General features: G+C 50.4%; 9 protein-coding genes across 9 annotated transcripts; 4 read left to right on the top strand and 5 right to left on the bottom strand.

The window, feature by feature from the left end:
- Nucleotides 1-301: 301 nt before the first annotated feature.
- On the top strand, nucleotides 302-1,398 carry ERG2 (C-8 sterol isomerase ERG2; the record flags this gene model as incomplete). Its single annotated transcript, XM_076633928.1, has 5 exons — nucleotides 302-346; nucleotides 413-541; nucleotides 609-1,025; nucleotides 1,104-1,197; nucleotides 1,265-1,398. 5 exons carry the CDS (start codon nucleotides 302-304, stop codon nucleotides 1,396-1,398), a joined length of 819 nt encoding a protein of 272 aa, XP_076486091.1.
- A 367-nt stretch (nucleotides 1,399-1,765) lies between these two features.
- Nucleotides 1,766-4,082, top strand: JCM6883_004270 (Vps72/YL1 family protein; the record flags this gene model as incomplete). Its single annotated transcript, XM_076633927.1, has 5 exons — nucleotides 1,766-2,054; nucleotides 2,123-2,241; nucleotides 2,303-2,581; nucleotides 2,656-3,229; nucleotides 3,319-4,082. The coding sequence occupies 5 exons, from the start codon at nucleotides 1,766-1,768 to the stop codon at nucleotides 4,080-4,082; spliced, it is 2,025 nt and encodes a 674-aa protein (XP_076486090.1).
- Nucleotides 4,083-4,194: 112 nt separating this feature from the next.
- JCM6883_004269 (uncharacterized protein) lies at nucleotides 4,195-4,587 on the bottom strand (the record flags this gene model as incomplete). Its single annotated transcript, XM_076633926.1, has 3 exons — nucleotides 4,195-4,277; nucleotides 4,343-4,476; nucleotides 4,544-4,587. 3 exons carry the CDS (start codon nucleotides 4,585-4,587, stop codon nucleotides 4,195-4,197), a joined length of 261 nt encoding a protein of 86 aa, XP_076486089.1.
- Nucleotides 4,588-14,299: 9,712 nt separating this feature from the next.
- ABD1 (mRNA (guanine-N7)-methyltransferase) lies at nucleotides 14,300-16,008 on the bottom strand (the record flags this gene model as incomplete). Its single annotated transcript, XM_076633925.1, has 7 exons — nucleotides 14,300-14,334; nucleotides 14,402-14,565; nucleotides 14,636-14,824; nucleotides 14,895-15,082; nucleotides 15,158-15,255; nucleotides 15,330-15,557; nucleotides 15,624-16,008. 7 exons carry the CDS (start codon nucleotides 16,006-16,008, stop codon nucleotides 14,300-14,302), a joined length of 1,287 nt encoding a protein of 428 aa, XP_076486088.1.
- Nucleotides 16,009-16,107: 99 nt separating this feature from the next.
- On the top strand, nucleotides 16,108-17,226 carry CSM3 (Csm3p; the record flags this gene model as incomplete). The annotated part of the gene is made up of 3 exons (XM_076633924.1): nucleotides 16,108-16,572; nucleotides 16,643-16,765; nucleotides 16,846-17,226. 3 exons carry the CDS (start codon nucleotides 16,108-16,110, stop codon nucleotides 17,224-17,226), a joined length of 969 nt encoding a protein of 322 aa, XP_076486087.1.
- A 313-nt stretch (nucleotides 17,227-17,539) lies between these two features.
- COQ11 (ubiquinone biosynthesis protein COQ11) lies at nucleotides 17,540-18,669 on the bottom strand (the record flags this gene model as incomplete). The annotated part of the gene is made up of 4 exons (XM_076633923.1): nucleotides 17,540-17,856; nucleotides 17,925-18,149; nucleotides 18,211-18,445; nucleotides 18,520-18,669. 4 exons carry the CDS (start codon nucleotides 18,667-18,669, stop codon nucleotides 17,540-17,542), a joined length of 927 nt encoding a protein of 308 aa, XP_076486086.1.
- Nucleotides 18,670-18,866: 197 nt separating this feature from the next.
- JCM6883_004265 (uncharacterized protein) lies at nucleotides 18,867-19,499 on the top strand (the record flags this gene model as incomplete). Its single annotated transcript, XM_076633922.1, has 2 exons — nucleotides 18,867-18,916; nucleotides 18,992-19,499. The coding sequence occupies 2 exons, from the start codon at nucleotides 18,867-18,869 to the stop codon at nucleotides 19,497-19,499; spliced, it is 558 nt and encodes a 185-aa protein (XP_076486085.1).
- A 223-nt stretch (nucleotides 19,500-19,722) lies between these two features.
- JCM6883_004264 (uncharacterized protein) lies at nucleotides 19,723-21,986 on the bottom strand (the record flags this gene model as incomplete). The annotated part of the gene is made up of 11 exons (XM_076633921.1): nucleotides 19,723-19,919; nucleotides 19,987-20,112; nucleotides 20,174-20,259; nucleotides 20,336-20,548; nucleotides 20,671-20,773; nucleotides 20,841-21,036; nucleotides 21,106-21,188; nucleotides 21,250-21,422; nucleotides 21,493-21,565; nucleotides 21,629-21,664; nucleotides 21,731-21,986. 11 exons carry the CDS (start codon nucleotides 21,984-21,986, stop codon nucleotides 19,723-19,725), a joined length of 1,542 nt encoding a protein of 513 aa, XP_076486084.1.
- Nucleotides 21,987-22,615: 629 nt separating this feature from the next.
- Nucleotides 22,616-24,442, bottom strand: JCM6883_004263 (uncharacterized protein; the record flags this gene model as incomplete). Its single annotated transcript, XM_076633920.1, has 4 exons — nucleotides 22,616-22,816; nucleotides 22,878-23,594; nucleotides 23,650-23,978; nucleotides 24,043-24,442. The coding sequence occupies 4 exons, from the start codon at nucleotides 24,440-24,442 to the stop codon at nucleotides 22,616-22,618; spliced, it is 1,647 nt and encodes a 548-aa protein (XP_076486083.1).
- Between the last annotated feature and the right edge of the window lie 23 nt (nucleotides 24,443-24,465).

Below are 24,465 nucleotides of genomic sequence, written 5' to 3'. Positions count from 1 at the left end.
TCTATCTCGTTTTCCTTTCTTCTCGGGATTCACACATATCATATTTCTCTCTACTGTTGTCTATCCTGTCACTCTCTGTGTGTTACGTAACGTCATATCCATTCTTCTCTAGCACCGACGAAACCGCGAGAGACTCGCGCGAAATTAGAGAGAGTCGAACGATTTCTATGTTCAGCATCTCTCTTCTCCCTTTCCTACACTGAACTCGCCTCACCTTGTCTCGAAAGACCGTGTCGACCTTGCTGAACCGTCCACTTGGAGTCCTCCTTACTTTCTCCTTTCTCTCTCAACTCGCCGCGCCATGACATCTCCTCAAGTTCGCAAAAGTCTGCAACACAGGGAACATGTGAGTCAGAAGTATCGCTAGGTGATTACACGAAACACGCAAGAAGCTCATCACGAGAGGCGATAGGAACATTCCTCGCTCAAGCCCATCAGACTGCATCAGAAACCGCGTCGATTCTCGCTAAAGAACTTGTTGGTTACGAGCGTGTTGTTAGGAGTGTTCAGCTTCGTTTGGGCAGGATTGGAAAGCATCAAAGTTTGTTGATTCTCTCTTCTCTCCCAACAATACTTTTCGCTGAACTCGGACTGCCCACTTGTTGCAGTCTCGATGGTACATCTTTGATCCTCCTACACTTCACGCACTCGCGAAAGAAGCTCTGTCCCTCCACGGGAACGACACGGTATCAGTCCTGTCGCATCTCGTTACTTCGCTTCAACAAACTCACCCTCACTTCACGATCAACTCTCATTTCTCGTCGACCCCTCTCCTCTCCGACCCTACTACTCAAGCGATCATCCCCGATAGTTACACCCCGAATGATCGAGAATGGGTTTGGAACAACGCGGGAGGAGCGATGGGACACATGTTTATCATTCACGCTTCGATTACCGAGTATTTGATCTTGTTCGGAACTCCTCTCGGCACAGAGGGTCACACGGGTCGACACACCGCCGATGATTACTTTCACATCTTGAAAGGTGAACAATGGGCCGCGAAAGCTGGCGCATTCGAAATGGAGGTAAATCACAATCCTTTAATCCCTCTCTCGCTCTCTCGTGGGTGTGAAGCTGATGCTCATATTCTTCTTTCGGTCTAGCGATACGTCGCGGGAGACGTTCATCACTTGGTGAGAGGAGAAGTCAAACAGTACAAATTCCATGAAGGTGGTTTCGCATTGGAATTAGCTCAAGGTAAACAGACAACGACTCCTTCATACTACCTTGTACGCGAGAGCTGACGCAGATCGGAACCGTTCAGGTTGGATTCCTCTGATGTTGCCCTTCGGATTCGCCGACACTTTCTTTTCGACTCTGGATCTACCGACTCTCTACCACACGGTTAGGATTACGGGCAGGGAAATGATCAAGAACCTCCTACATGGCAAGATCTAATTCGTTGCGGAGTGAGGGTATGGCGAACAGAGCAAAAAAAGGTTGGAGACGAAAGACTTTGTGTAAACTTCTTCGGGATAGAACTGCACGTAGGCGGCTTAATGACATATAGGACCTCTCTCTTGCTCGTGACATCGCTCTCGTGGGTATCAAGCTAGTTACTCGGAATCAGCGAACGAGAAAATTAGCAATTTTCACCAAATTGTGGTTGCAATTTTCCCTGAAAGCGTCGTACAGTGCAAAGCGCTCGAGAGCGATATTGATGATGATTGCTGAGCAGAGCCGCTTCGGCTGAAGACGACTCGGTAAGCGACTCGGGAGGAATCTTCCTTCTCCTCTCCCTTCTACTCTCCCTTCTACACGGAACATGGTCGGTCGCCGGTCTTCTCGACGAAACAACGCCTCACCGCCTCTGGAAGAATTACCTCCCGATGTAGACAAGCTCGACGGATCCGATGCTGCAGAGGAGGAGGAGGAGGACGAGGAAGAAGAATCGGATCTCGAACCCGTCGAACCGAATCTCGCGACACGAGTCAGACGCGCCAACGCAGGGAATCGTATGAGAGCTCTCTTGGAGGATGAACAAGGCGCAGTAGGAGGAGAGAGTGAAGAGATGTTTAAGGAAGAAGTTGACGACGTCGAGTTCAAGCAAAAGGGTAACTGGTAATCTCTCTCTTGTTGTGCAGTGCTATAGCATAACTGACACATCGTTCGCGGTGAGTAGAAGAGGCAGACGTGTTCGATTCAGATTTCGGAAGTACGGACGAAGACGAGTACGGAGATCCTGACGATGAAGAAGCAGGCGAACGCAGGCTAGAGAATGAAGCGAAAGCAGAGAAGAAGGTCTGTACTATCGCACGCTTTCAGCCCTCGACTGAACTGATTGAGTCTCCGATGGAAACAGAAGGAGAAAGCAAAAAAGAAGAGAGGATTCGTCGCCCCGACTCACCCCTTTGCCAAAACTACGAAAGAGCAAGCCAAGAAAGCTGCGAGAGCTCAACAAGCACCGCTCGCGTCAACTTCGGCTAGTACTCTCGACGAAGATGGAACTCCCGCCGCGAAACGAAAGCGGGGTAGCATAGATCCGGCGTTCTTGGTACCGATGCGGGAGAGTTCTAGAAGGAGTGCAGTAGAGTTCAAGAAGGGGGTCAAGGACAGGTTGGTAGAGAGCGAGAAACGACGGGTCAGTGGTTTTCCCTTCTCTGCAACCCTCGCCGGAAACTTGAAACTTGTACTGATGCTGTTCTGAATAACCAGGCAGTCGCGACGAAACCGAGGAGGAAGACTGTCAAAACTCTCACCCAAGCAGACCTGATTGCCGAGGCACTCGAAACGGAAGAAGTGAATCGAGCCGCTCTGTTGGCGTTTTATGCTGCAGAGGAAGATCGTAGGGAAGCCGAACGACTCGCAGGGATGAGATACGAGATCATTGGACCCAAGTTGACGTTCTTGAGCAGAACGGAGGGAAGTGTCGAGAAGAAAGACAAAGGGAAAGGGAAACAAGAATTAGGGCGGAGGCGAATGATCGAGGTTCTCGGGGAAACGGGTCAAAAGGGGTGGAAAGGCAAACCGAACGACAACGGCGTCGAAGAGGTGATCGAGAACGAAGGCGGGAGCGAGTCCAAATCTAGTGACGCCGTCGACGAGAATGGAGAATCGCAAGAATCGACCTTACCCAGTTCAGTCAATCGTCAACGAGATCCAAATGAACCGCTGCCATGGGCCCGGAATTGGTTGGTGTTTGATCAGTTCGAGGGAACCAGAGCCGACGAATACGAAGCTTTGTTTGGAGACCACGTCGATTGGAATCAACCCATTCCCCGTCGAGGTGGTGGGTCTCTCTCTTTTTCTCTTTCTTGCTTTCCTTCCTCTGCAGGACAATATCGCTGACTCCCTTTCTTGCGTTTGAATGCCCTTTAGACCCGAAATTACAAAGATGCGCCCTCACTGGCTTACCAGCACGTTACCGCGATCCTCGAACCTTGACTCCTTACGCCAATCTCGAAGCCTATCAAGTTCTCAATTCGATCGTCGACTCTCAAGCGTTCATCTGGACAGACTCGGTCGGAGCTTACACGGGAACTTCTGGTTTCGGGCTCTCGCGTGAGGTCGAGATGGGATGGAGCAGGAAACCGACTGGAAGGATTCGACACGCCGCCTCAACTGATGCACCACCCGTCTTACTCGCCATGTCTGCGCCTCCTCCGTCTTTCCCTTCTTCTCGACCCATTTCGACTCGTTCGAGTCAACCTCGAGCTGCTCCGGCTCATTCATCAGCGAATCGAGACGACAACCCTTATGTTCGCGAATATACGAATACAGGAGGGACTTCGCGTTCGAGAGGAGGACGAACCATCGAAGCACTCGACTCGACGGGTTCCCAGACTTTACCGCTCCCTCCTCTCCCAACTCTTCCTCCCGTTCCTGGATCCTCCGCTTCCTTCCCTCCCCTACCAACTCCGCCAGCTCTTCCGACTTCATCTTCGAATGTGACGGGCCACCACAACAACGAGTCGCCCCGTATCGCGCCTCAAGCTCGTTCGATTCAAATGAATGGAGGAGGTTTCTTCGGTGGAAGTTCGCCTTCGCCTTTCGGACCGGGAGCTCAATCGCCCGCTGGATCTCCCTTCGCTCAAGCAGCTCCCCCTGTTCCAGCACTCCCTCCCCTCCCGCCTTCTTTTTAATCGACGTCGGAACTTTGTGATTTGCGACTTTTCGTAGACGCGCATCGGGAAACGACAAAGTACTACAACACTGTTACAGGACATTGAGAATGACAGTCTACGAACGCTCGTCTCAGGCTTTCTTCTTGAGCTGATCGACGTTTCTTCTGACATTCGGGTTGCGCTGCTGTAGCATTGCGAAAGCGACGAAAGCTCCTGAGGAACGGGATACACACCGGTTTAGAATTGATTTGAGAGATAGAGGCGTGGGTTGGACTAACCGGCAAGCAGAGCTAGGACAAAGAAGTTTCTGAAAATGAATGAAACGGTGGCTTGCGCGAGTGTCGCGAGTTCAGTGACAAACGTTTGAATCAAGGAGATGAACGTTTCGAGGACGGCAAAGACGGCTTTGAAACTGAGCATTGAATCGTTCAGCTTATGAGGTACGTTCACGCCGTTTAGGAGAGGGAGAATCCGCTTACAGGCCTTTGATGATATCTCCGAGTGATTCGATCAAGTTGGGCATGTTTGATGTTGACAAGATGAGTGGAGGGAGGGGAGAGGGGAAGAACAAGAAGAAGGAGGAGAAGGGAGAGAACGACGTCGACAGTATTGGAAACTCGATACTTCGTCATCGCAAAGTCAACAACGGATTTTCCGCAGTTCGAAAAATCGCAAAGTTGACGTCGACACGCGACCGCATGGTCCGGGACCGCCGGCAGAAACTCTCGCTCGAGTGCTGTGGCATGCCTTCGCGGTTCCCATTTTCTTGGAAACTTCATGGAAGAGTGAAGTGGTAGAACGCTGCAACACCGGAGGCAAAAGGTTCCCAAACACTTTGAAATGGTTGCAACCTCCTTCAGCAAGCTCAAACCACCAAATCCTGAACCTGACTCAGCTTAGAGGTCAACTTGGCGAGGGTCTGATGCCTGGAGTCAGCCAAGTCGAATCTGTCTTGCACATCTGGTGTAATCAGCCTGAGATGCAGCCAGTCCGGCGGCAGACCCAGCCCGAGAGGATGTCAGCTTCCTCTGTACAGGTCCACAAGTAGCTTACAGTCATCAGCTCACCACTTCTGCTCTCAGATTTGAGCTGGAGAAGATAGAAAGTCAGGAAACGGCACCTTGAGCTGGAAAAGATTGTTGGTTGACAAGGGCTGTTGAGCTAGCTCTCGAAACCCAACACGCTCTCAGGTAGCAACCTTTGATCTGCAGTGGGGGTCGAAAGTCCCGAGCTTACAATGAGATCGTAGAACAAATGAGCTTGAACATTTCTAGTGTAAAGTTTTTTCTGCAAATTCTGTCGGGCTGATCTCATCGGAACGAATGCTGCATGTCTGCGGTGTACGACAGTATATAGAGCTCAAAACATCTTCCATATAAAGGTTTTCTCTGGACATGTCACAAGGATATCTTTGTCAACTGGAAGGCTTCACATCAAGGCAGCATCTTCTCCCTTGTAGAGGATTAACTCAGTTGAAAAGGGTGTCAGATACTACAGGTGTCAATCTGTGAGATCAAGAGAACTGAGAGCAAGAGAGCGAGAGCAGAGAGTGCAAGAGAGACAGAGCAGAAATAGAGACTGAAGAGAGAGAGAGCAGGACTAGAGAAAAAGGGACACAAACAGACACCAACAGATGAAGAAGGGAGAGGGAGTGGGTAATAAATTTTGCTATGGGGGCCTGTAGAGGGGTCACTAACGGTATGGAGTGGAAGAGCAGGATTCTGGGAAGAATCTCACCTAAGAATTCACAGCGGAATGTAATTAAACTGACAAGGAAATAAGACAAGGAGAAAGAGAGCAGTGGGTGCCACAAACTTTGGCATGAGTGAGGAACAGAAGGGGGGGAGGAGAAGGAGAGCATATAAGCACTGAGAGCACAGGAACAGGATGAAACGAGCCTTACACAATGATGGCTCTGCTGATTGGTTCAGACACCTACCCCGGCGACGTCTGCCCCGTCCCTGACCTGCATCCAATATCCCGTGAGACTAGGGCAGATCCGCTCCCCTCCGTTGTAGTTGATGGGCGCAATCTGAGAGTGATGCCGTAACATCCTTCTGAACGGTCATTAGCCATGCAACTTGCAGCAAGTATGAGGGCCGAGCAATTGTGAAGAAGCTGGGGAGTCAGAGCACAAATCTAGACTGAGCACCGACCAAAAGTCACAATTCTGCCCTGCAGCAGACTCAAACACCAAAGAGCTGCAAGCAAACATCGAGCAGGGGTTGAGGGTGAAATTCGATAGGACGTCAGCTATGTGGGAGGCATTCAGTCACAGCAAAGACGTGAACGAAGGCAATGACATAATGAGGGAGAGTGGCTCTCCTTGTGATTGCCACAAAGATGAGTCGAAGGAGCTTGAGTTTTCATCATTTCTCAAACAAAACCCAAAGACACATGTCAGAATAGCACACGTATCAGAACAGCATACCCAACACTCCTACAAGATTGACTGCAATGTGCTGCCGGAAGTACGAGAGAGAACTGGTGGAGTGCGGCAAAGCCAAGTAACACGCACAATTTTCAAGTACTAGGCCTGTCAACAGGAAGCTGCGTTACGCTCACTATCGCTCTGAACACTTGCTGCTACCAATCTACCCTCTCCTGATGCAGTGACGAAGGGATCAGCAACAAGTACAGCTCATGGTCTCTACAGACTTGAGGGCAGCACCTTACTGCAAGGGAAAATAGCTGGAGCTAAAAATGACGAAGTCAAAGTTGTCGATTCTCAAGTTTGTTAACGCTGCTGTGATGTAATCCAATCTGCAATGGACTGCGGAATGGCTCTCCCAGCAGAGTTGCTGCATAGACAGAAGATCTGATTCTCCAGGAGACCCTCTCCTAAACTAGTCACTCTTCGAAGACTTTCTTTATTACTTTCTACAGGGCAGGTCTGTTACTTTCTGTAACCTTTACCTAGTACCCTGTAATGCTTACCAACCCTTTACACTGGAGTACAGAGTCCTGAATACGATACTGCATGTAGCATTCAAGGTTTGAGTCTGAAGCCCACTGCACGGGGCTGTATGAGCGACGCTCTGATCTTGAAACCAGCACACAGGCATTCAGCTCGGCTGCAAACTTGAACATGTGTGTTATGAAACATTTGCTCTCAGGTGTAGTTCTCCTTCCATGCCACCAAGATGTAGGATTATCTCCTTGTTGCATCATTCACACAGTGGATTTTGTCTTTTCACATATTTCAGATTCATTCTTTGTATGTAGACATCTGCCTGGTCCCTTTGTTGCTCACTGAAAGAGCAAAGTTGTCGACATAAGAAATCAATATTGGCAACGAGCAAAATTGTCAACCAAGAGACCAGCAGCAGATCGGAATGGCTTGCACTGTTTCTGGAATTCTTGATGGATTTGGGACTTTGCTCTTGGGTCTTGTGTGTTAGTATGTAAAATCAATAGACCCTTTCTCCAGCGTAAAGCCTTGAAAGCAAGGTATCAAAACCATTCACATGTACCCAGAAGTGTGTCAGCTGTACTACAGCCCTGTGCTTTGAGGGTCAACGGGGGACAACGGACAACAGGTCAGAGAGGAAGGGGTGGAAAGAGATTTTGTTCTGATCAACTGGCATTTTCAAAAGCGGTTTGCTGGACTACTTCAACAGTAATGCAGCATAAGCGAGAGTTTTGCGAGGAGGATTGCTCTCACGTGACAGTCACAGGGGCAGAGTACACCTCATCACTGCTCGCTGAACACGAGCCCGAGCCAAAGAAGGGTTGATCCAGATGCCCGTCTTGCAAATGATGGCATTTACAAAGTCACTTCCTGCTCTGTCCTTTCTGAGTCAGTGGAGCATTGCGCTCCCACGTAGCCACTACGGTTACCCTCACTATTTCTCTGCACGTGTTTTCCCTTTATTGCTCTACAACAGAGACCACGTCTGCTGGATCTGCATCATTATACAGTTCTGAATGTGGTAGGTTTTTCATGAACCGTGCAGTCCCTTCAGGCTCGCTCTTGTGGTCCCTGAAATACACACAGCGTAGAGAAAGATACTGCAGACATGTAAACACAGAAGACTAACCTAGAATTGGTGAAAGGCCAGTGCGGCTGAGTCAAAACAGATCTGGCACTAGAGTCACTGAAGAAGTGCAGAACAGTGTCTCACGACGGACTCAAAGACCAGGCCTTGCATGCTATATGTACAGCCTCAAATACTTCATGCAGTCATGCAGACATGCTAGCTGCCATGGCACACAAGAAAATGGAGAATAGTTAGCTTTGCTAGCAATCCCCTGCTCACTATCTAGTGGCGATCTTGTCCTTGGAGTACACAAGCAGTGCTCAGATCACATAGCTTGCAGGGAAGAAGGTCACAATAAGTACAGATACACAAAAGCTGCACCTTGACCTCAGCTGTAACATGGCAAATTGCTGTTGGGTTTGCATCTGACGCATCAGTCTACGATGCACTTGCCCTGTTAAGCACCTTGTTGGGTGTAACACAAACCAGTGCTAGCAACAAATGGGCTTCTGCGACCACAAAAAAAAGCTTGACTAAGCTTGACTGCAATGCAAGATGATTGAAATGTCTGGACAATGCTTGAGCATCAACCGCTGAGGGGAGAAGCAAGAGAGTAGCAGGGTACCCAGGAAGAGTTTGGCATGGAAAGAGTGAGATTTGTGGTGTTCAAAGCAAGCAAGGACTTGTGAAGGTCGTTGTTTGAGCTTAACACATCATTGCACATTGCTGAGGGAGCAAGTCACTCAACAGATGGAACCTTTCAAGTGCATAATACCCTACTGCCGCAAAGAGGTGTCTACACACGCGCAGGAGCGGGCTTGATGTGCTTCAGTTCAAATGGCTAAAGAGGTACAAGTGTCTTAGCTGTACAGCGACAAACAGAACACAAACATTACTGATCTCTAAGGCGCAACAAACCCTTCTTGCGTCTTGCCTGGCGCCTGTGTCATTGCTGAACGCTATGAGAATTGCTGTCATGTGAGTTCTGAACGAGACTCAACTTGAAGCTTGTTTCTGAGTGATCCTTGCACTGACCAAATTTTCTGTCTCTGACCTGTCTTACAAAAGTGGCTCCTTCATGTGGTACCCTGAAATCTCATGTCCAGGACATTTGCACGCACAATACAGTGTATTGCCTTGAAGCCCTTGATTTGGGAGTTGACTGAGCCTACACACAACCTCTGATCAGTAGTGCTCTCTCGGTTGAGAGGCTCTGGGCACCAAACACGCTGAGACGCAGGGCTGTCTGGCAAGGTCAGGACGGCTGCCTAACCACTAGTCTCAGCCAGTCAGACTATCTTACGCGGGAATTAGAAAAAAATGTAATAAAATTCAAAAATTGTTCCCGCTGATAGTCTGAGGGTGTCTGAGCGATTTTTGTGAGAGCTCTCTACAAACGGAGAAGTCCTCGGCTGTTGTTGACAAAGAGTGAGAGAGCGATGAAGACGGAAAAAGTCAAACGGGGTTACCCTCACGAAAATCGCTCAGACGCCCTCAGACCCTCAGCGGCAAAAACTCATTCCACTTCAATTGCCTTTTTGTAATTGCTGCATTATGAGGGTCTGACTGGCTGAGACTACCTAACCACTGCTTTTGTCTCCTCAACGTCAAATGATCAGAGAAAAACCTGGCACAAGTGGAACATTTGCGAACTTCCGTGTCTTCTTCCTACTTTGGGTCGCCAAAGTGAGACGGCTTCCTGTACCACTGTCTCCAGAAAATTTGACCGCCTGTCTAAAGGGCCTTCTGTTGCCAGCTGTTTGTTCTGGGCCAATGCCTCAGATGTAACAGCAAGTGCAGGCTGCTGTGAGCGCAATCAGCTAGTTCTGAGCGCAGGCAACTAGCAAAGTTTTAGATGTTTGACTGCAATAATCTCAAGATGTTGTAGGCCTCAAGCTGCCGCCTTACCCCTTTCCCATCTATCCAAATATGTGTTGTTACACCACTTTAGCGCACTGAGAAGTTTTGACACTCAATTGGCCCAAAGTAAACAGTAAGAGCTCCCCTGAACAAGAAGGGGAGAATAGAGACTGCAGATAAGCTACAGCACATTGTTCTACTTGATGCTCATTGTAAGCTACTCACGCTGAGACAGCTTGTGGTTCAGAATACCTGCACTGAGCTATATTCCCTCGCATCACCTGAAAGTATGGCATAGCATGCAATGTCCAGACTTCTCCTTCCAAGGGTTTTGCCAGTGTCTCTCACAAGACAGAAGACGTCAACAGGATCTTGCTTTCCATGCTCGTGTTCCCTGGTTCGCCTTGTATGTGCAGCTCACTGAGCAAAACTCCAGCTCCCCAACGCACCATACTAGACACCTTTTCTATATCTCTTTTGGAGAGTTGTGCTGGTTTACCAGTGCGTCACACTTGTGAATACGAAAAATCAACAAATGCAACTGAAGAGAAACAAGCAACAAGAAAAGGCAGATCTCGACGATTACCAGCAAATATCACAAGAGTGGATTGCGCAAAATCAAGTAATGTGGCTATCTCAGTGGGACTCAGCCAAGTGATTGTCTCTGTACTCTGCTACTACCACACTCCTGTTGCAAGCTTTCACAGCGTATCTTGTGCAAGCGTTGGGCGTGTCGTTTTTTAAGGAATCAAAGTCCAGGTCTTGTAGTACACATGTTGCTGCTCTAACCACTGAGCTACATTGCCCAATGTGTGATCAAGAACCAGATTGCTGCAACAGCATAAGTGTACCGTCAGTATCTCAATCAGTTCTCGTTTCCCTTCCTTGCATTTGCTCATCAATTCAACCTCAGCTATCTTTGGAGTGTAATTCATGCAGAATGACAACGTCTCAGAAGCTTTTGTCTCAGCAGTTCATTCCTTCACAACAAAGCTTCCACCATTCTCCCCATAAGAACTTGGTCGCAGCCCTCAACTCAGGCTTTTCCCAACTGAACTTTGAATGTGCAACATTCGCAACGTTGCCCTCTGTGATTCATGAGAGGGCCATATGATGGAGGAGTACGGGATCAAGGATTTAGGTGACGCTGACTTCATCTTAGGGATCCAAATGCATCGACGAGCTGACGGAAGCCTCTTTTTCTCTCAAAAGGCGTACAGGGCGGACGTTCTTTGCCGTCTTGGTCACGCCAACTGTCATCCTGCCAAGAACTCCACAATTCCTAATCTCCAACTTGTTCCTCCTCCCGCCAATCACATCCCTTCTCCTAACAAGAACAACAATACCTTCAAGCAGTCAGTTCCCTCATGTCCCTCATGTAGGCCATGCTCAGTACTTGTCCCGACATCGCTGATGCCGTGAGAGTTCTCAGTCACTATCAGCAAACCCTGGTCCTCTTCACTGGGCCACCGTTGTTCACGTTGTTCGTTATCTCAATGGGACCCTTGACTATGGACTCGAATTCAACTCGGACAACTCTCCTCTTACCAAAGCCTACAGCGACTCGGACTGGAGTGTCGCCTACGACTTCTCGGTCAACTATGGGATACACCTTCGTCCTTGCAAACAGAGCCGTTGCCTGATCGTCGAAACTTCAACCTTGTGTCACTGGATCTTCCTCTGTGTTGCAGCAGACGCTCACCCGGGTTGATTCCTCATTTGATACTTTGGTTATTACTTTCTACATTTCCCTTTTGTATCTAAATACCTCCGGTATTTTCTCAACTCTTTTCCCTTTCCACGGCGCTTCACACTGGAGAACAGAGTCCTGAATCCACGACTATGTTCTCCTCGCGACAAGGCTCATTTTCTCTGCTGTGTTGCAGCTGACACCCCACGAGTTACCAGTCTGTTACCATTTGTTCATCACTTTCTACATTTCTCTTTTGTAGCTGAATCCCTCTGGTAATTGTCTACAGAGTCCCGCAGTGTGTCTTTCAGGTGACCAAGCTTTTGCCGCAATAGTGTATGGCTGCGGGAGTCTCCTGCTGACTTTTCGACATCCCTAAGTTGGGCAGTCTTCTTCGGTGAGTGCACGCTCTCTTGACTGTCAACCTCAAAGGTGAGCTGACGCCAGCTGGTTTGATCAGAGCCTGGACTCATACCTCACCTCGATTCTTTCCTTGGACTCAACTTTGAAGCACTTGACATTCACAGCTCATGTCCAGCCCGGTATGCTTGCTACGTGGCTCAGAGAGTGTGGTGGCTCTGTAGTCTCAGAAGAAAACGAGTGAAGGAGCTCGTACAGCAGAACGTTCTGCCGGAAGGAGAGAATGTTAGGGTCTTCAACATGAAGGATCACTCACGGCGAGGCAAGCTATAGTCAGACTGCTAGATTGATCAAGTCCTTATGGTACACCGCTCTGCAGGATCAATGCAACGAAGGGCCTATTCTCCGCCCGTCACTTCTTGGCTCATTCATTGCTTTGCGCGTTCTTCGTGGCATTCCTGCCTTTGATGCTCATCAGCTCTTTACTCGAAATGCTTCGGAAGAGGGCATGGTCTCACCCGTTTTTGTGTTGGAAACGCTGCAAACAGTTAACGCCCGAGACTGGTCAATGTCACTATGTCGAAGGAGCCAACTCAGATGAAAAAGGTTGGCTTCACATGCTCATGACCTCGGTTCCGCGACCCCTCCTTTACCGTGAGTACTGAGTGGGATTTCAGCGAGACTGGACATCCTCTCTGACCAATTGCTACTGTCCACGGTCTTCACGGAATCCATCATCTCGGCCCTCAGTTTAGTTATTGGAGAAGATAAATTGAACGCGGTACCGGAACAGCAAGTTGACAGGGAATGAAGGCAGAGGAACCTGCTGCGCCGTGTAGGGAGAGCGAGACACGGGCTCAGATCGGCGAGAATGGAGGCGACTTGAGGGAATTTGAGCGGGAATAAAGTGTCTTTCGCTGTCGGGGCGGACGAGAACGAGACTGGCGCGAAGAATCGAGAGTAATCGCCTGCGGTGCGCAGAGGACAAGTCCGAACGGGAGTGAGAGAAGTGAGGGAAAGTATTGAAAGAAATAGAAGCTTCAGATTATAAAGAGACCACCTTCTGACTGAGCGACAATCGAGAGAGTTAACAGAACGGTGAAAGCAGAAGAGGTGACGATGGGCAGAGAGAGCTATTGTAACTGTGGGACAATCAGTGAGAAGTCATCGAGGTCAAGCCGACAGACGAAAACTTACCGACTTCGAGTAAGCTCAAAAGGCAGGCATCTGCACGATCATTTCAGCCGAGTAGAAATCGCCAGCTACAATGCGCCACAAGGGACACAAGCAGGCTTGCTTCGCTCCTCGGCATCGATCACAAGCATCATACAAAGCTGGTACCAGGAAAAGGCGCTTCGCGTAGAGACGACTCCCCTCCCTGAAGAACGGGTGGGTCTGCATCTGACCGTCATCATTGACCCGTCGGTGACGCCGACGGGGTACTTCAGAGCTTCCTCCGACGGCCGCAATATTCCGGCGGAAGGTTGAAGATAATTGCTGAGCCTCTCGGTGTAGATCCTGCCGTGTCAACAGTCTCAAATTTCAGTCAGCTCGAGAACGACGATGAAGGGCCTCCGGGCTCAAGCTCACGTAAGGCTGACGTTGTTCACTTCGACCCATTCCCACGCTTTGTTGATCGAACGACTGTACGGTCTTGACCACTCGTACTGGCTGTAGTCACCATCACGTTGCGCTTTATAGAGGCGAGCCCATTCCCCTTCCACATCCTTTTTGTCCTCGAGCTCTCCCATCGCGTCCTCTGCCGAGACGAGCTTGCAATTCAGCGTGTCGAGGACCGCCTGCGACCAAGGCGCGGGAGTACGTTCCGAGGTAGATTCTAGCGATAGCGTGCCGTCAGCGATGCCTTCGCCTTTCGGAAGTCAACAGAAGCGAACGTACCTCGAGAAGAGAACAAGGCCATCGTGGCGTCCGATCGTTCGCTGACGGGCGAGAGGATGTTTCCGTTCGCTCCCGGGGGCTGCGATGGCGCTTCGTTGGAGCAAGAGACGACTATTAGCTAAGAGGACGGGGATGCTGATTCGGAGAGACTTACTCGAATTGGTCATTTTTGGCGGAGACGAATCAAGAGTCAAGAGTAGAAAAGCCTGCGAGCGAACAGCTATCTCAAGCCCGAGCCTCTGGTACCGCGGCAACTCCGACGTACGCACGTGAAAAGGAGAGACAGGGGTCTGGGGTCGTTGGCGCTCGGATCCTTGTCGATATCAAGGACTCGACTCGCACGACGATTTCTCGACGACTAAGTCCCCGAGCCCGTGGAAATTGGATGGAAGGAGTGATGCAATGTGACAATCGCATTGACAGAGCGGAATAATGTGTCGACAGTTTCATTCTTTTACTAGTGCGAATCCGAGATACAGCACTGTGAGGTTTTCGAAGCCGTTAGTCTCATCTGTTCTCGACGAAGACTCATCTCTCGCGACACTCACTAGCAGCTTCCAATTGATCCTCATCCATCTCTGCATTTCCATCCGCATCGACGACTTTCATCCTCGTCAATAGTTGAGCAAACAACGGATCGTCCGATTCGTCCGCGAAGATATCTGAGAATGGAGCGTTGAAGATTGGTTTGAGCGAGTACTCGGCGGCGAGTCTGACGAAAAGGACCGAGAGTCAACGAACAGAAAACCGAATCGATGCGGGAGAGGAGAGGAGAGATTTACTCGACGAATTTATCCCACGGGACCATGTATTCGGGTACTTCTTCGACAGCGTCTTGAAGGAAGAAAGTGTAACGATGACCGAACCAACTGTCTGGGTTCGGAGGAGTTCGAGTATCAAACTTGATCCCATAGACTGTGTTTCCATATGCGAGTTGTTCCGAGTCTTCCGGGACTTGGGAAAGCTTCTCCCTGTCATCGAGCGCGCGAGATTTAAGTCAGCTCGGATAAAGCGAAGAAAGGGAGAAAACGTCAAAAGTACAGGAGATTCTCAGCATCCGGAATCGTGCCGATCACGACTCCTCCAGGTCTCAGGTATTGTGTGACGTTTGACAACATCATTCGAGCTTTCTCTTCGGTTTCGAACGCGTAATGCATACAGAACTGCATCGAAACGACGTCGAACGGTCTCTGAACTTGACTTGGCGGGAGTAGATCGGTGATTGATTCCTACCAAGCGAGCGAGGGCAGCATCAGCAACGGTCGTCGTAGTCATGTTATTGAGTCGGGGTGATGGGAGCTCACCTCGAAACAGTCGAGAGTCAAAAACGCCGCTGGAAATCTCGTAGATCTCATATTCTCCCACCTCGATCTAGCCTGTTCGACCGACACTGCCGCCAGATCTGACCACCACATACTCTTTCATCGTCAGCGCCTCGAGCTTCGTAAGGAATCAGGTAGTAGGGACTAAACTAACCTATTCCGACATATTCATCCGTTCCCGCCTTGCTCCATTTCTGTAAATCACCTCCTTTCCCACATCCCAAATCCAACACTTTCACCCTCGGTACCTGCTCCAACGATTGTCCTTCCCTTCTTGCGAATTTCGCGATCAAAACTGATTTGATCCAGTTATTGAAGTTCTTGAGTCCGATAATTGGGGATTCTAATCGAGTTTCTCGGGAAATATTCGGTCTTGCGTTATCTGTGAGGAGAGTGCGAGCGAGTCAAGGAGGAAGTGAGGGGAGCAGAAGGAGAAGCGGAAACTGACAATGATTCGCTACGACTGAAGTATCTTGATTCGGTCTCGACCTCTTGTACGCCGGACCTGAATCATGTGCATACTCTGATGATCGCTTGTACCCGTTTCCTCCGTTTGTCGGTCTCGGAGGTAAAGATTGAGGTTTCGGAGGAAGAGACGGGATGGCCTGAGACCCTCTTGCTGATTCGATGCTGCTCGAGGGAAGTGTGGGAGCTCTCGAGTGACCTCTCCGTAATGGATTGTTGTTCAGTTGGGATAATTGAGCGAGTTCGACTCGAGAGATCGGGATCAAAACTGATGAAGGTGCAGTCACTCTTCGAGTCGGAGCATAGGGGCGAGGAGTGTTCGTGGCGACCGTATCATCTGAGGGTCCCAGTAGATGTTGCAGAGACATTGTTTGTGACGTTGTGGAGAGTGGTTGAGGGAAGAGAGGAATCCCTTCATCTCTCTTCCTCTTCCTTCCCCATCGACCTCATCTGCGACCTCTCGAAGCATGTCAGATTACTCAAGTCCACCAAGAACCTCGACCCGAGGTACGACAGAACGCCGAGCAGCTCTCGACCAACGCAAGAACGCGCAAAGCACGCGTTCGAAACGACCGACTTTCCTCGGCGCTGAAGACGACGACAACGACACGTTCGATTTCGAAGCTTTCTCTCGACCTTCAGCTACGCGCGCGCGTAAAGAGCGAGACGATGGGAATCGAACGGGGACGGGAGAAACTCTCGGGAACGGGTTCGATGACTTGTTCAACCTCGATGGACCTGGAACGACAGGAGGAGAAGATCCAGATGAAGCACTGAAGGGGGATTTAGGAGAGCTGGACGCGGATGCGGTACCGGCGAAGAAAAGGAGAATTGTTGCGAAGATGGATGAAACTCGATTGTTGGGTCCCTCTGGCTTCCCCAAGTTGATGCAGGATATCAAGAGGGTCAGATTAAAGGGAAAAGGTCACGAGGTAAGTCCTTTCGACTGAGTACATGAGCATTCCTCTCAGATGGGTTGACTCCTCTCGAGAATCGTTCCAGGCTCAGGATCTGAAGCGAGTACTCTCGCTCTATCAACTATGGACCCATCAAATGTATCCCAAGACGAATCTACGTGATACGTTGACCACCGTCGAAAAACTCTGTCACAAGCGTTCAGCGCAAGTGAGCTCTGCCCCCCCTCTTCCTTTCTGCCTTTCTCGTGCGAATCTATCGGCTGATTCGTGATTTACCTTCCATCTTAGCGAGCATTGAAGACCTACAAGGACGAATGGAAGAACGGCAAGTCGACGTCAACTTCCGCCCATCCCGAATTCGATGCGGATCCCGAGACTCTCGCTCGACTGCAACAAGAAGCAGAAGACGCCGAAGAAGGAGAAGAGACCGGTATCTTTGCCGGACTCAACAAGAGAGGATCACAGTCACAGTCACAGTCGCAATCGAAAGAGAAAGGGAAAGGGAAAGAAAAGGCGAACGAAGTGGAGGAGGATACTTTCGATCAAGCAGAGTTGGACGATCTATTCGGTGACGATGACGATGCGTTGATGGCTTCTCTCGAAGCTGAAGCTCTTGGTCGCGGAGGAGGAGCCGTCGCCGCTTCTAGTCGAAAATCGGAAGCTTCATAATCGTATCCAGAGGAAGAACACGGTACGTGGGAGGAAGAGGAACAACCGCCTGAAGAGGAAGATGACGAGGCGATGGCGGCGATGAGGGAAATGGAGGAGTTGCTAGCTTGACGAGCTGTTCTTTGTTGCTTGACCGGATCTGGTTTTCTCGATTGTTTCTCGCTCTCTCTCTATCCGTTCTCAATCCGGTCCGCTTTTCTTGTCTGTCGTACAACACCTTTCGTTCGCCTTCCGACTCTGTCTCTGTCATCCAGGTTGCAATACCCAGTCGAGAGTGCGAGTTCGAAAACGTCAACATGCATTTTACACAGCTTCATGCCCCAACTCCCACCGGATCGAATCCCAGCATTCTCCTCATTTCCTGTACCCCTACTGCGCCCTCTACATTCTCCCGCTCAATCGCCCTGCACACCGCTTCGCCGACGGCGTCCGCATGAATTGGTGGAATCTGAAACAATCTCGCGAGGGATGCCCACGCTGGTGGGAGATCAGTTGACTTGGGTGAGAGCGGAGAAGGATCGCTTGAGACGTGGAGGGAAGATGGGATGAGAGAGTGAAGGTGAGATGTGGCTTCGAAGAGAGTTGCCGGCAGGGTAGAAGCGGGTGCGAGGTGAGGATGGTATATCAGACCTGAATCAAATGATGGGTGTCAGTAGTGAACGGACAGCGAGCGAGGGAGGAAAAGTTTGTAGACGCACTCGGACGAATGAAAACTGGTCGAACTCCTCTCTCTCCTGCATCGACGAGAGATTCTTCCAGGATAGTCTGTTCGGCTTGTCGTTTCGATCGGATGTAACCCGACGGGACGAACGGGCGAAAGATGTCTTCGGCAGAGATGAAGACAAAGGGAGAAGGAGCGGTTGTCGAAGAAGTGCAAGATGGGACTGATCTCGATTGACGGAACGCTCTGAACGCCTCGATAGCTAAAGAAGTAAAGCGATGCATCAATATCGATCTTTGATGTCGAGTTGAGCGTCCACTTACCCGAATCTCTGTTCATCCTCTCGTAAGTTCTGTCACCTCGCTGCTTGAGTGGGTTCCGCGTTTCGCCCAACAAGTTCCCGACGACGCTCCTGAGTACGCTGAGTGGCTGGGCCTGACCTGATTGCTTGTAATCGTCTTCGAGGAGGATTCCGAGAGTGGAAACGAGTGCGTCGCAAGAAGGTAGAACTTGAGCATAACTCGTCGGATCGAACGGGGTCCCCTTCGTCCATTCGACCTGTACATCGATGATCCCACTCAGTTTCCTGTCTACTACCTGAGCGGAAGGGATCTGAAGGAGAGGAGATGTACTTGATCGACCCAAGCGGGCGAATGACCAGCTGGAGTTTGGAAAGGTTTCCCCGATCTACTGACCGATACTACATTCCATCCCCGTTTGACTGCTTTCTTTGCGATTGAAGAACCGACGAGACCAGATCCGCCGAAAACGCAGATCTTCATTGCGAGGCGTACTTGCTCTTTGAGTAGAAATTTGAGCGCGCTATCGAAGCAAGAGAGTGTTGGTGTTGTCTCGACCGAGGGCGAGGGTCTGCTTGAGCGATATGCGAGTAGCAGGAAGCGGAACGAGATCAAACTTGAGAATCGATCGGCTCTCTCTCCTCCGCTCACTTCCGTCACTCCCGAATCGATACTATATCATGCTGTATCCACGAGGAGGAGCGGCAGCAGGAGATGCCTCTCATAATCCGTAAGTTCCTCCTGTCCTCAGTCATCGGAAATTCCATTTCATCATAATCTCACATCTCGTCCTTCCGTTCTCTAGTTCTGACACGACCTACGCTGCGATCCCGCCTTCATCGACGTACAAAGGCCCGAAAGTAGCTGGAACTTATGGTGGATTCGTCGGAGTATTCGTCGCGGTTGGAATCTTTGTCCTCATCATCCTTCTCGTCTTCATGTTCCTCCGGTTCCGAACTCTACGCAAACGAGACGACTCGACAAGCGCGATCGAACACGGGACCGAATTGGGATCAGGGAGAGGAGGAGGAGGAGGTCGTGAACCGGAAGACGATGCGTTCGAGATGCCTCGATACGAGAGAGCGGGAATGGAATCGACCTTGAGTTTCAACGGGAGTGAAGGAGGGATGTCACCGCAACTTGGGGGACGGCAGAGGGAGTTGTACGCTCACGAGGGAGTTTCGCAAGACGCATTCTACGATCAGAGGTCAGGAGGAACTTATGACCCTTACGCGGAAACGACGACGACGACAACACCACCGAGGTATGATGGGGGAGCGGGAGAAGGCAGGAACTTCGATGTCAAAGGGTAGATTAGAGATTTTCGGGCAGTCCCCCTTCTCTTGTGGACCGTTGTTCTCCCTGTACCTTTCTCGATACCTTACGATTATTCACGACCACGCATTGACGATATGAGGCAATGCTGTATTGTATTTACGGTCTCCTTCTATATTCTACTTACAAACTTAGAGAAATCTAATGTGACAGACGGAAAGGGGTATCAAGAAGAAGAGACGGATCCGAGGAGCTCCGTTGCTAGACATCTACCCTCGACATTGGGCGGTCCACTTCATGGTCGTTATCGTGGTCCGAGAGAACCTCCCCTTCCTGTTGTTGGAGCGAGACGGCAATTCTGGATCGAGCTCGAAGACGCGCTCCGTAGATGATAAGTAGCCAGATGACACCGGCCATGACGGCGGCGATCGCACCGAGTAGAGAAGAGGCGATGGGGACTGTCAGGGCGGCTCGAGTAAGTCAGTTTCAGGTGAAGAAAGAAGAAGAAAGAAAGGAGAGATTTACAAGTCAATGTATCGTACATTATCACCCCGAAGAACGGGAACGTGGCTCCGAGAACGTTGCGCAGTAGCGACTGAGCCGCTTGTGCCGACGAGGAGTACTGCATGTACGTATCGGCGAAGTACGAATCTACAGCAACTTTCAGAGTCAGTCGCAGGGAACTTGGTTGACGAAGAGATCCTCGGCTCACAAGTTGCAAGATACATCGAGTAGATTCCACTGTTCGCGAGAACGATAAAGATGCAGGGCACAATCCAGTGGATCCAGGGACGAGCGCTGGAAAAGCGAAAATCAGTTTAGACTGTGCGTTCTTTCAGCTTTCAGCGAGAAAAGGAAGATGCGTAGCACTTACGTCCAGGCGAAACAGAAGAGCGATACCGAGAAGAGGATACTTCCAACTCCTGCCGAGTAGAGACGAACTTCTGGCTTTGCGCGTCCTCCTCCATGTTGAACGGCTTTCTGGTAGATCGGTTCTTGGATGAAGATGTTCGTGACGCAGCCAATCGCCGCTCCGATGAAGCCGCAGATCAAGACTGTGTGAGACGTTCCCGCGTTGAAGCCGTAGCTAAAAAAGAGATCAATGCGAACGGAAAAGAGATCAATGCGAAATCTTCAACCAGCGGTCTCGGAAATGTGGGATCTCCCCTTCTTTGGTGCTGGCGAGCTCGAGGACAGAGGAGGACTCACTTCTCGGTGAAGACATGCGAGATTGCTCCAATAAAGAGAAATACCGTCCCCCAAGCAAACCCTACAACCAAGCTGAGGGCCGCGACGATGGGCTCCGTGAAGACTGGGGACAGTAGCAACTGGTCAGGGAGGACGTCCAGTATCGCAGAAAAAACAAAAAAAGTACTCACGATAGAGCAGGGGTCTCGAAACCGAGATTTTGAGCATGTGAAGCCATCCTTCTTCGTCAGAGTCGGCTCCCTCGACGTAGTGACGTTGACCGGTCTCTTGAGTCAACTGTTTGCAGCGTTTGCGGAGAATGACTTCGCCGCGGCATTCTTTGAAGAAGAAGAGCGTGTAGAGGAAAACGGCTCCATTCGTAGCCATCTGCGATGGGAGAAGAACCGAGTATTAGCAACAACAGCGTGTGAAGCGTCTAGACGTGAATCGACTTACTTGCAGCCAGTAAATGTTCGCCCATCCGGTCTTGAAAGCGACCCACGATGCAACGGTCGGCCGGGTCGCGTTTGCGGTGAAGACTGAGAAAGAAACGTCATTGACGAACGAACGGGTCAAGAAGAGAAGGAAAGGACGACTCACCAGTTAAGACGAAGAATCCCATAGGAATTCCGCGGTTCAATTTGGGGAACAGATCGGCGACGACTCCAGCAGCAGTGGGTCCTTCGATACAAGCACAGGTTCCTTGAACGAGCCTGGAGAAGATAAGGGCGTAGATGTTGGGAGCGAGGGCCATCGGGATGAAGAGGAGCATGCTGTTCATGAAACGGCGATTGTCAGCTTTACTTCTAGGACTGTAAGCCTTTCGTAATGCGCGTCACTCACATGATGAATGTACAGATGACAAGTTGAGGGCGACGACCGAAAGTCTCCGAGACGGGAGCGAGGATCAGAGGTCCTGAGAGGAAAAACGATTGAGTTTTGTTTTTCGTTTTCGCAAGTCGCGAAGCGAGAGGCTTACCGATTCCGAGCATGACCAGGTAAGTGAAAGAGGTAACTAATGTCATCATGTAGAAGAACAGTCAGCATCCCAACTCGTTCCGAACGACAGGAACAGACAAACCTTGAAACTCGTTCGAAGTTACGCCCTCGTGATCCTTGATGAATCCAGATGATGCCGTCCCGTTCGCTGAAGCGTTGAAAGCCGAGACGTAGGTGATCGCGAGAGCGCAGAGGAACATCCTCATCTTCTTTCCGAGACCCCAGTTGAAGGGATCGTCCAAGTCATCTTTCGCGAACCGTACGGGAACTCCTCCTTGCGCCGGCGACGTCTCGAATTCTTGTTTCATTGCTTGATCTTCCTTGATCTCCTTGATCATCCCCGGGAAATCGATAAAGGGTGCCGAATTCGATGAAGAAAGTTTGGCTGTACGAGATCTGTTCAAGGCTGAAGAAAGTCGAGGAGAGCGTTCCAAGGTTTGCTGCTGGCGGTAGATCGAGCTTCGAGAGGAGAAAGAGCGTTGGAGAAGTCGTCAGCAGCCCAAGGAGAGAGAAAAGCAAAAGAGGTGAGCGAGGTCGAACAAAAATAGGTCAACGACCAGAGACGAAATCGATTGATCACTCCAGCTTTGATTGGTTCATCCAATTAAGCCCCCGAGTTGCCCCTACCCTGGGACTCCAGAGTATCGAGTTTTCATACCTCCACGCCCGAGAAGTTTTTCCAGCCGAAAGCGTTAAACTTTTTTCAATTCCGGCCGTCGGTGGTCGGTCTATTCTTCGATTTCGCCGTACTGTTCTCAGATCTGTACAGAGCGGGTCAGTTTGAGTCCAAACAGGATATTCGAAACGGAGTCGAGGTGATCCCAAGCTTCTCGACCAAGGCAGAATAAGGAGAGTCGAGCTGTAGCGCTCGAGAGATCCAAATCCCGCGGGAAAAACTCGACAGACCGAACCAGTGTGTCGACGTTGCGAGGGTATTATTTGGTACGATTGCGAGGGGTAAGTACTGTTACTGATCCGCCGATAACCACAAGACTCCTTCCGTCGAAATCTCTGCTTTGAGTCCCGTTCGTAGCCACTGACTGACGATCTTTGCCTCTTCTGCCTTTGCTCCGGGCGCAGGCGGTAGAGTTGGTAGAATCTCGTCGAAATGGAGAAGGGAAGTTGGGAGAGTTTCGGGACGAGGGAGAACCGGCGAACGAACGAAAATCTGCGAGCAAGCAAGTAACGTCAGACACGATAAAACGACGAAGGAGAACTCGGTTGCTCACTTCTCCTTTGATTCGACTTTTCGAGATATCTTCCTCGCTTCCTCGAAGTTTGAGCTCGATTCCGACAGCGGGAGATCCGACGTGCGCTTTCTCTTTCCCGGTCAACCTGCCGAGTCCGGGAGGAGGAAGTCGTTGATAGTCGTACATGTGACCGAACGAGAGAGGTGCGAGGAGGAAAGGATGCGAAAGGGTCGAAACGGCCGGAGTACCGAAAGTACAACGGAAAGTTTCCAATTTCCCTTGTTCGAGCGGTCCCGAGAAGAAGACTCCCCTCAACATGTGTAGACCGAGGTCCTTACGAAGTCCTTTGAAGAGAATCTTGTCCCAAATCGTCGACTTTGAAACGCTACCTTCGCGGAGGAGTCGAAGTTTGCCGTTGCGAGCTTGTCGGATGATGAAACTCGAATCTCCGATCATTTTCTGGAGCGTCGTGGTGTAGAGAGGTGTGGCGAGGGTAGAAGAAGGAGCGAAAATGAGGGTCGCTGGTGGAGCCGTGCGAGCTGCAAAGATTGATTCGATTTCTTCCGAAGTTGGCTCGTTCGAGAGCTCAGGGTAGTAGAGTGAGGCGGAAGTGGAGATCGCAAGGAGAGCGAGACCGAGACCGTAGGGTGTCGAGGGATGGTGGAACGTGTAAATGGTATCCTTGATCGTGGGCTTGGTCGGGAGAGGCGAATGAGGAAAGAGCGAAAGCCACGAAACGAGGGCAGCGGTGAGACTCTGCATCACGAGTGATCAGCCTCGACTCGATATAGACTTAGTAGAATGAACTCACAACGTGCGAGAAATCGAGTGAGATACCCTCCGAAATGAGAGTGAGCGCGAGATGAGAGGGTTCCGCCTTCGACGATTCTTGCGTCGTTTCTCCCGAGAGAACTGCCTTGCCGGTTGCGAGAACATCGTCGGCCGTCTCGTTATCGTCTTCTTCTCCGAGTACGATTAGGACGGCGTCCGGGTTTGCCGAAACTCCTCGAGCCGAAATGAATTTCGTCGCAGAATGAACGATTCCGGTGATGTCTTTTTCGTCTGGAATCTGAGATCCAGGAGCGATCACGACGGGTTTGTGTGACGAGGTAGCGAGAGCGAGGGTGACCAAGAGTGCGTCTGAATTATATTCGAATCAGCCTGAAGCTGCGAGATGAAAGAAAGAAAGAAAGAAAAAGCGAACCTGTAGGATCTTCGACCGCGACGACAACTTTTCCAGGCCCGTTCCCGAGTTTACTCAACAATCCAGCTCTGATAGCCTTTACGAGTTCAGTAATCTTCTCTCCACCTTTCACCCACGAACCTCGCTTCCCACCTTCCAAGCAAGTCAAACTCCCCTCCAGAACATCCTCGAGAGTCTTGACTGCCTTGTCCGGCCGAAGGTAGCCAGTACTTGGTTCCGAGGGATTCGTGTAGACAGGTGATTCATCTTCGAATCGAGTGAGAGAGGCTCGAGATTGACGGCCAAGAAGGAAAGGATGAATTTGAGGTGGGGGAGGTCGAAGTTTGAACGCGAAGACGAGGACGACGACGAGTATACATGTAAGCGCGAGAGTCGTATTAGCTTCAGGTCCTGCCTCCATGATCGCCATCTCAAAAGGATGTG

The sequence above is a fragment of the Sporobolomyces salmoneus genome (genome assembly GCF_050403485.1).
Source record: "Sporobolomyces salmoneus JCM6883 DNA, S_salmoneus_JCM6883_v1_ctg47, whole genome shotgun sequence".
Lineage (NCBI taxonomy): Eukaryota > Fungi > Basidiomycota > Microbotryomycetes > Sporidiobolales > Sporidiobolaceae > Sporobolomyces > Sporobolomyces salmoneus.
This window is presented reverse-complemented; position numbering and strand designations above follow the sequence as displayed.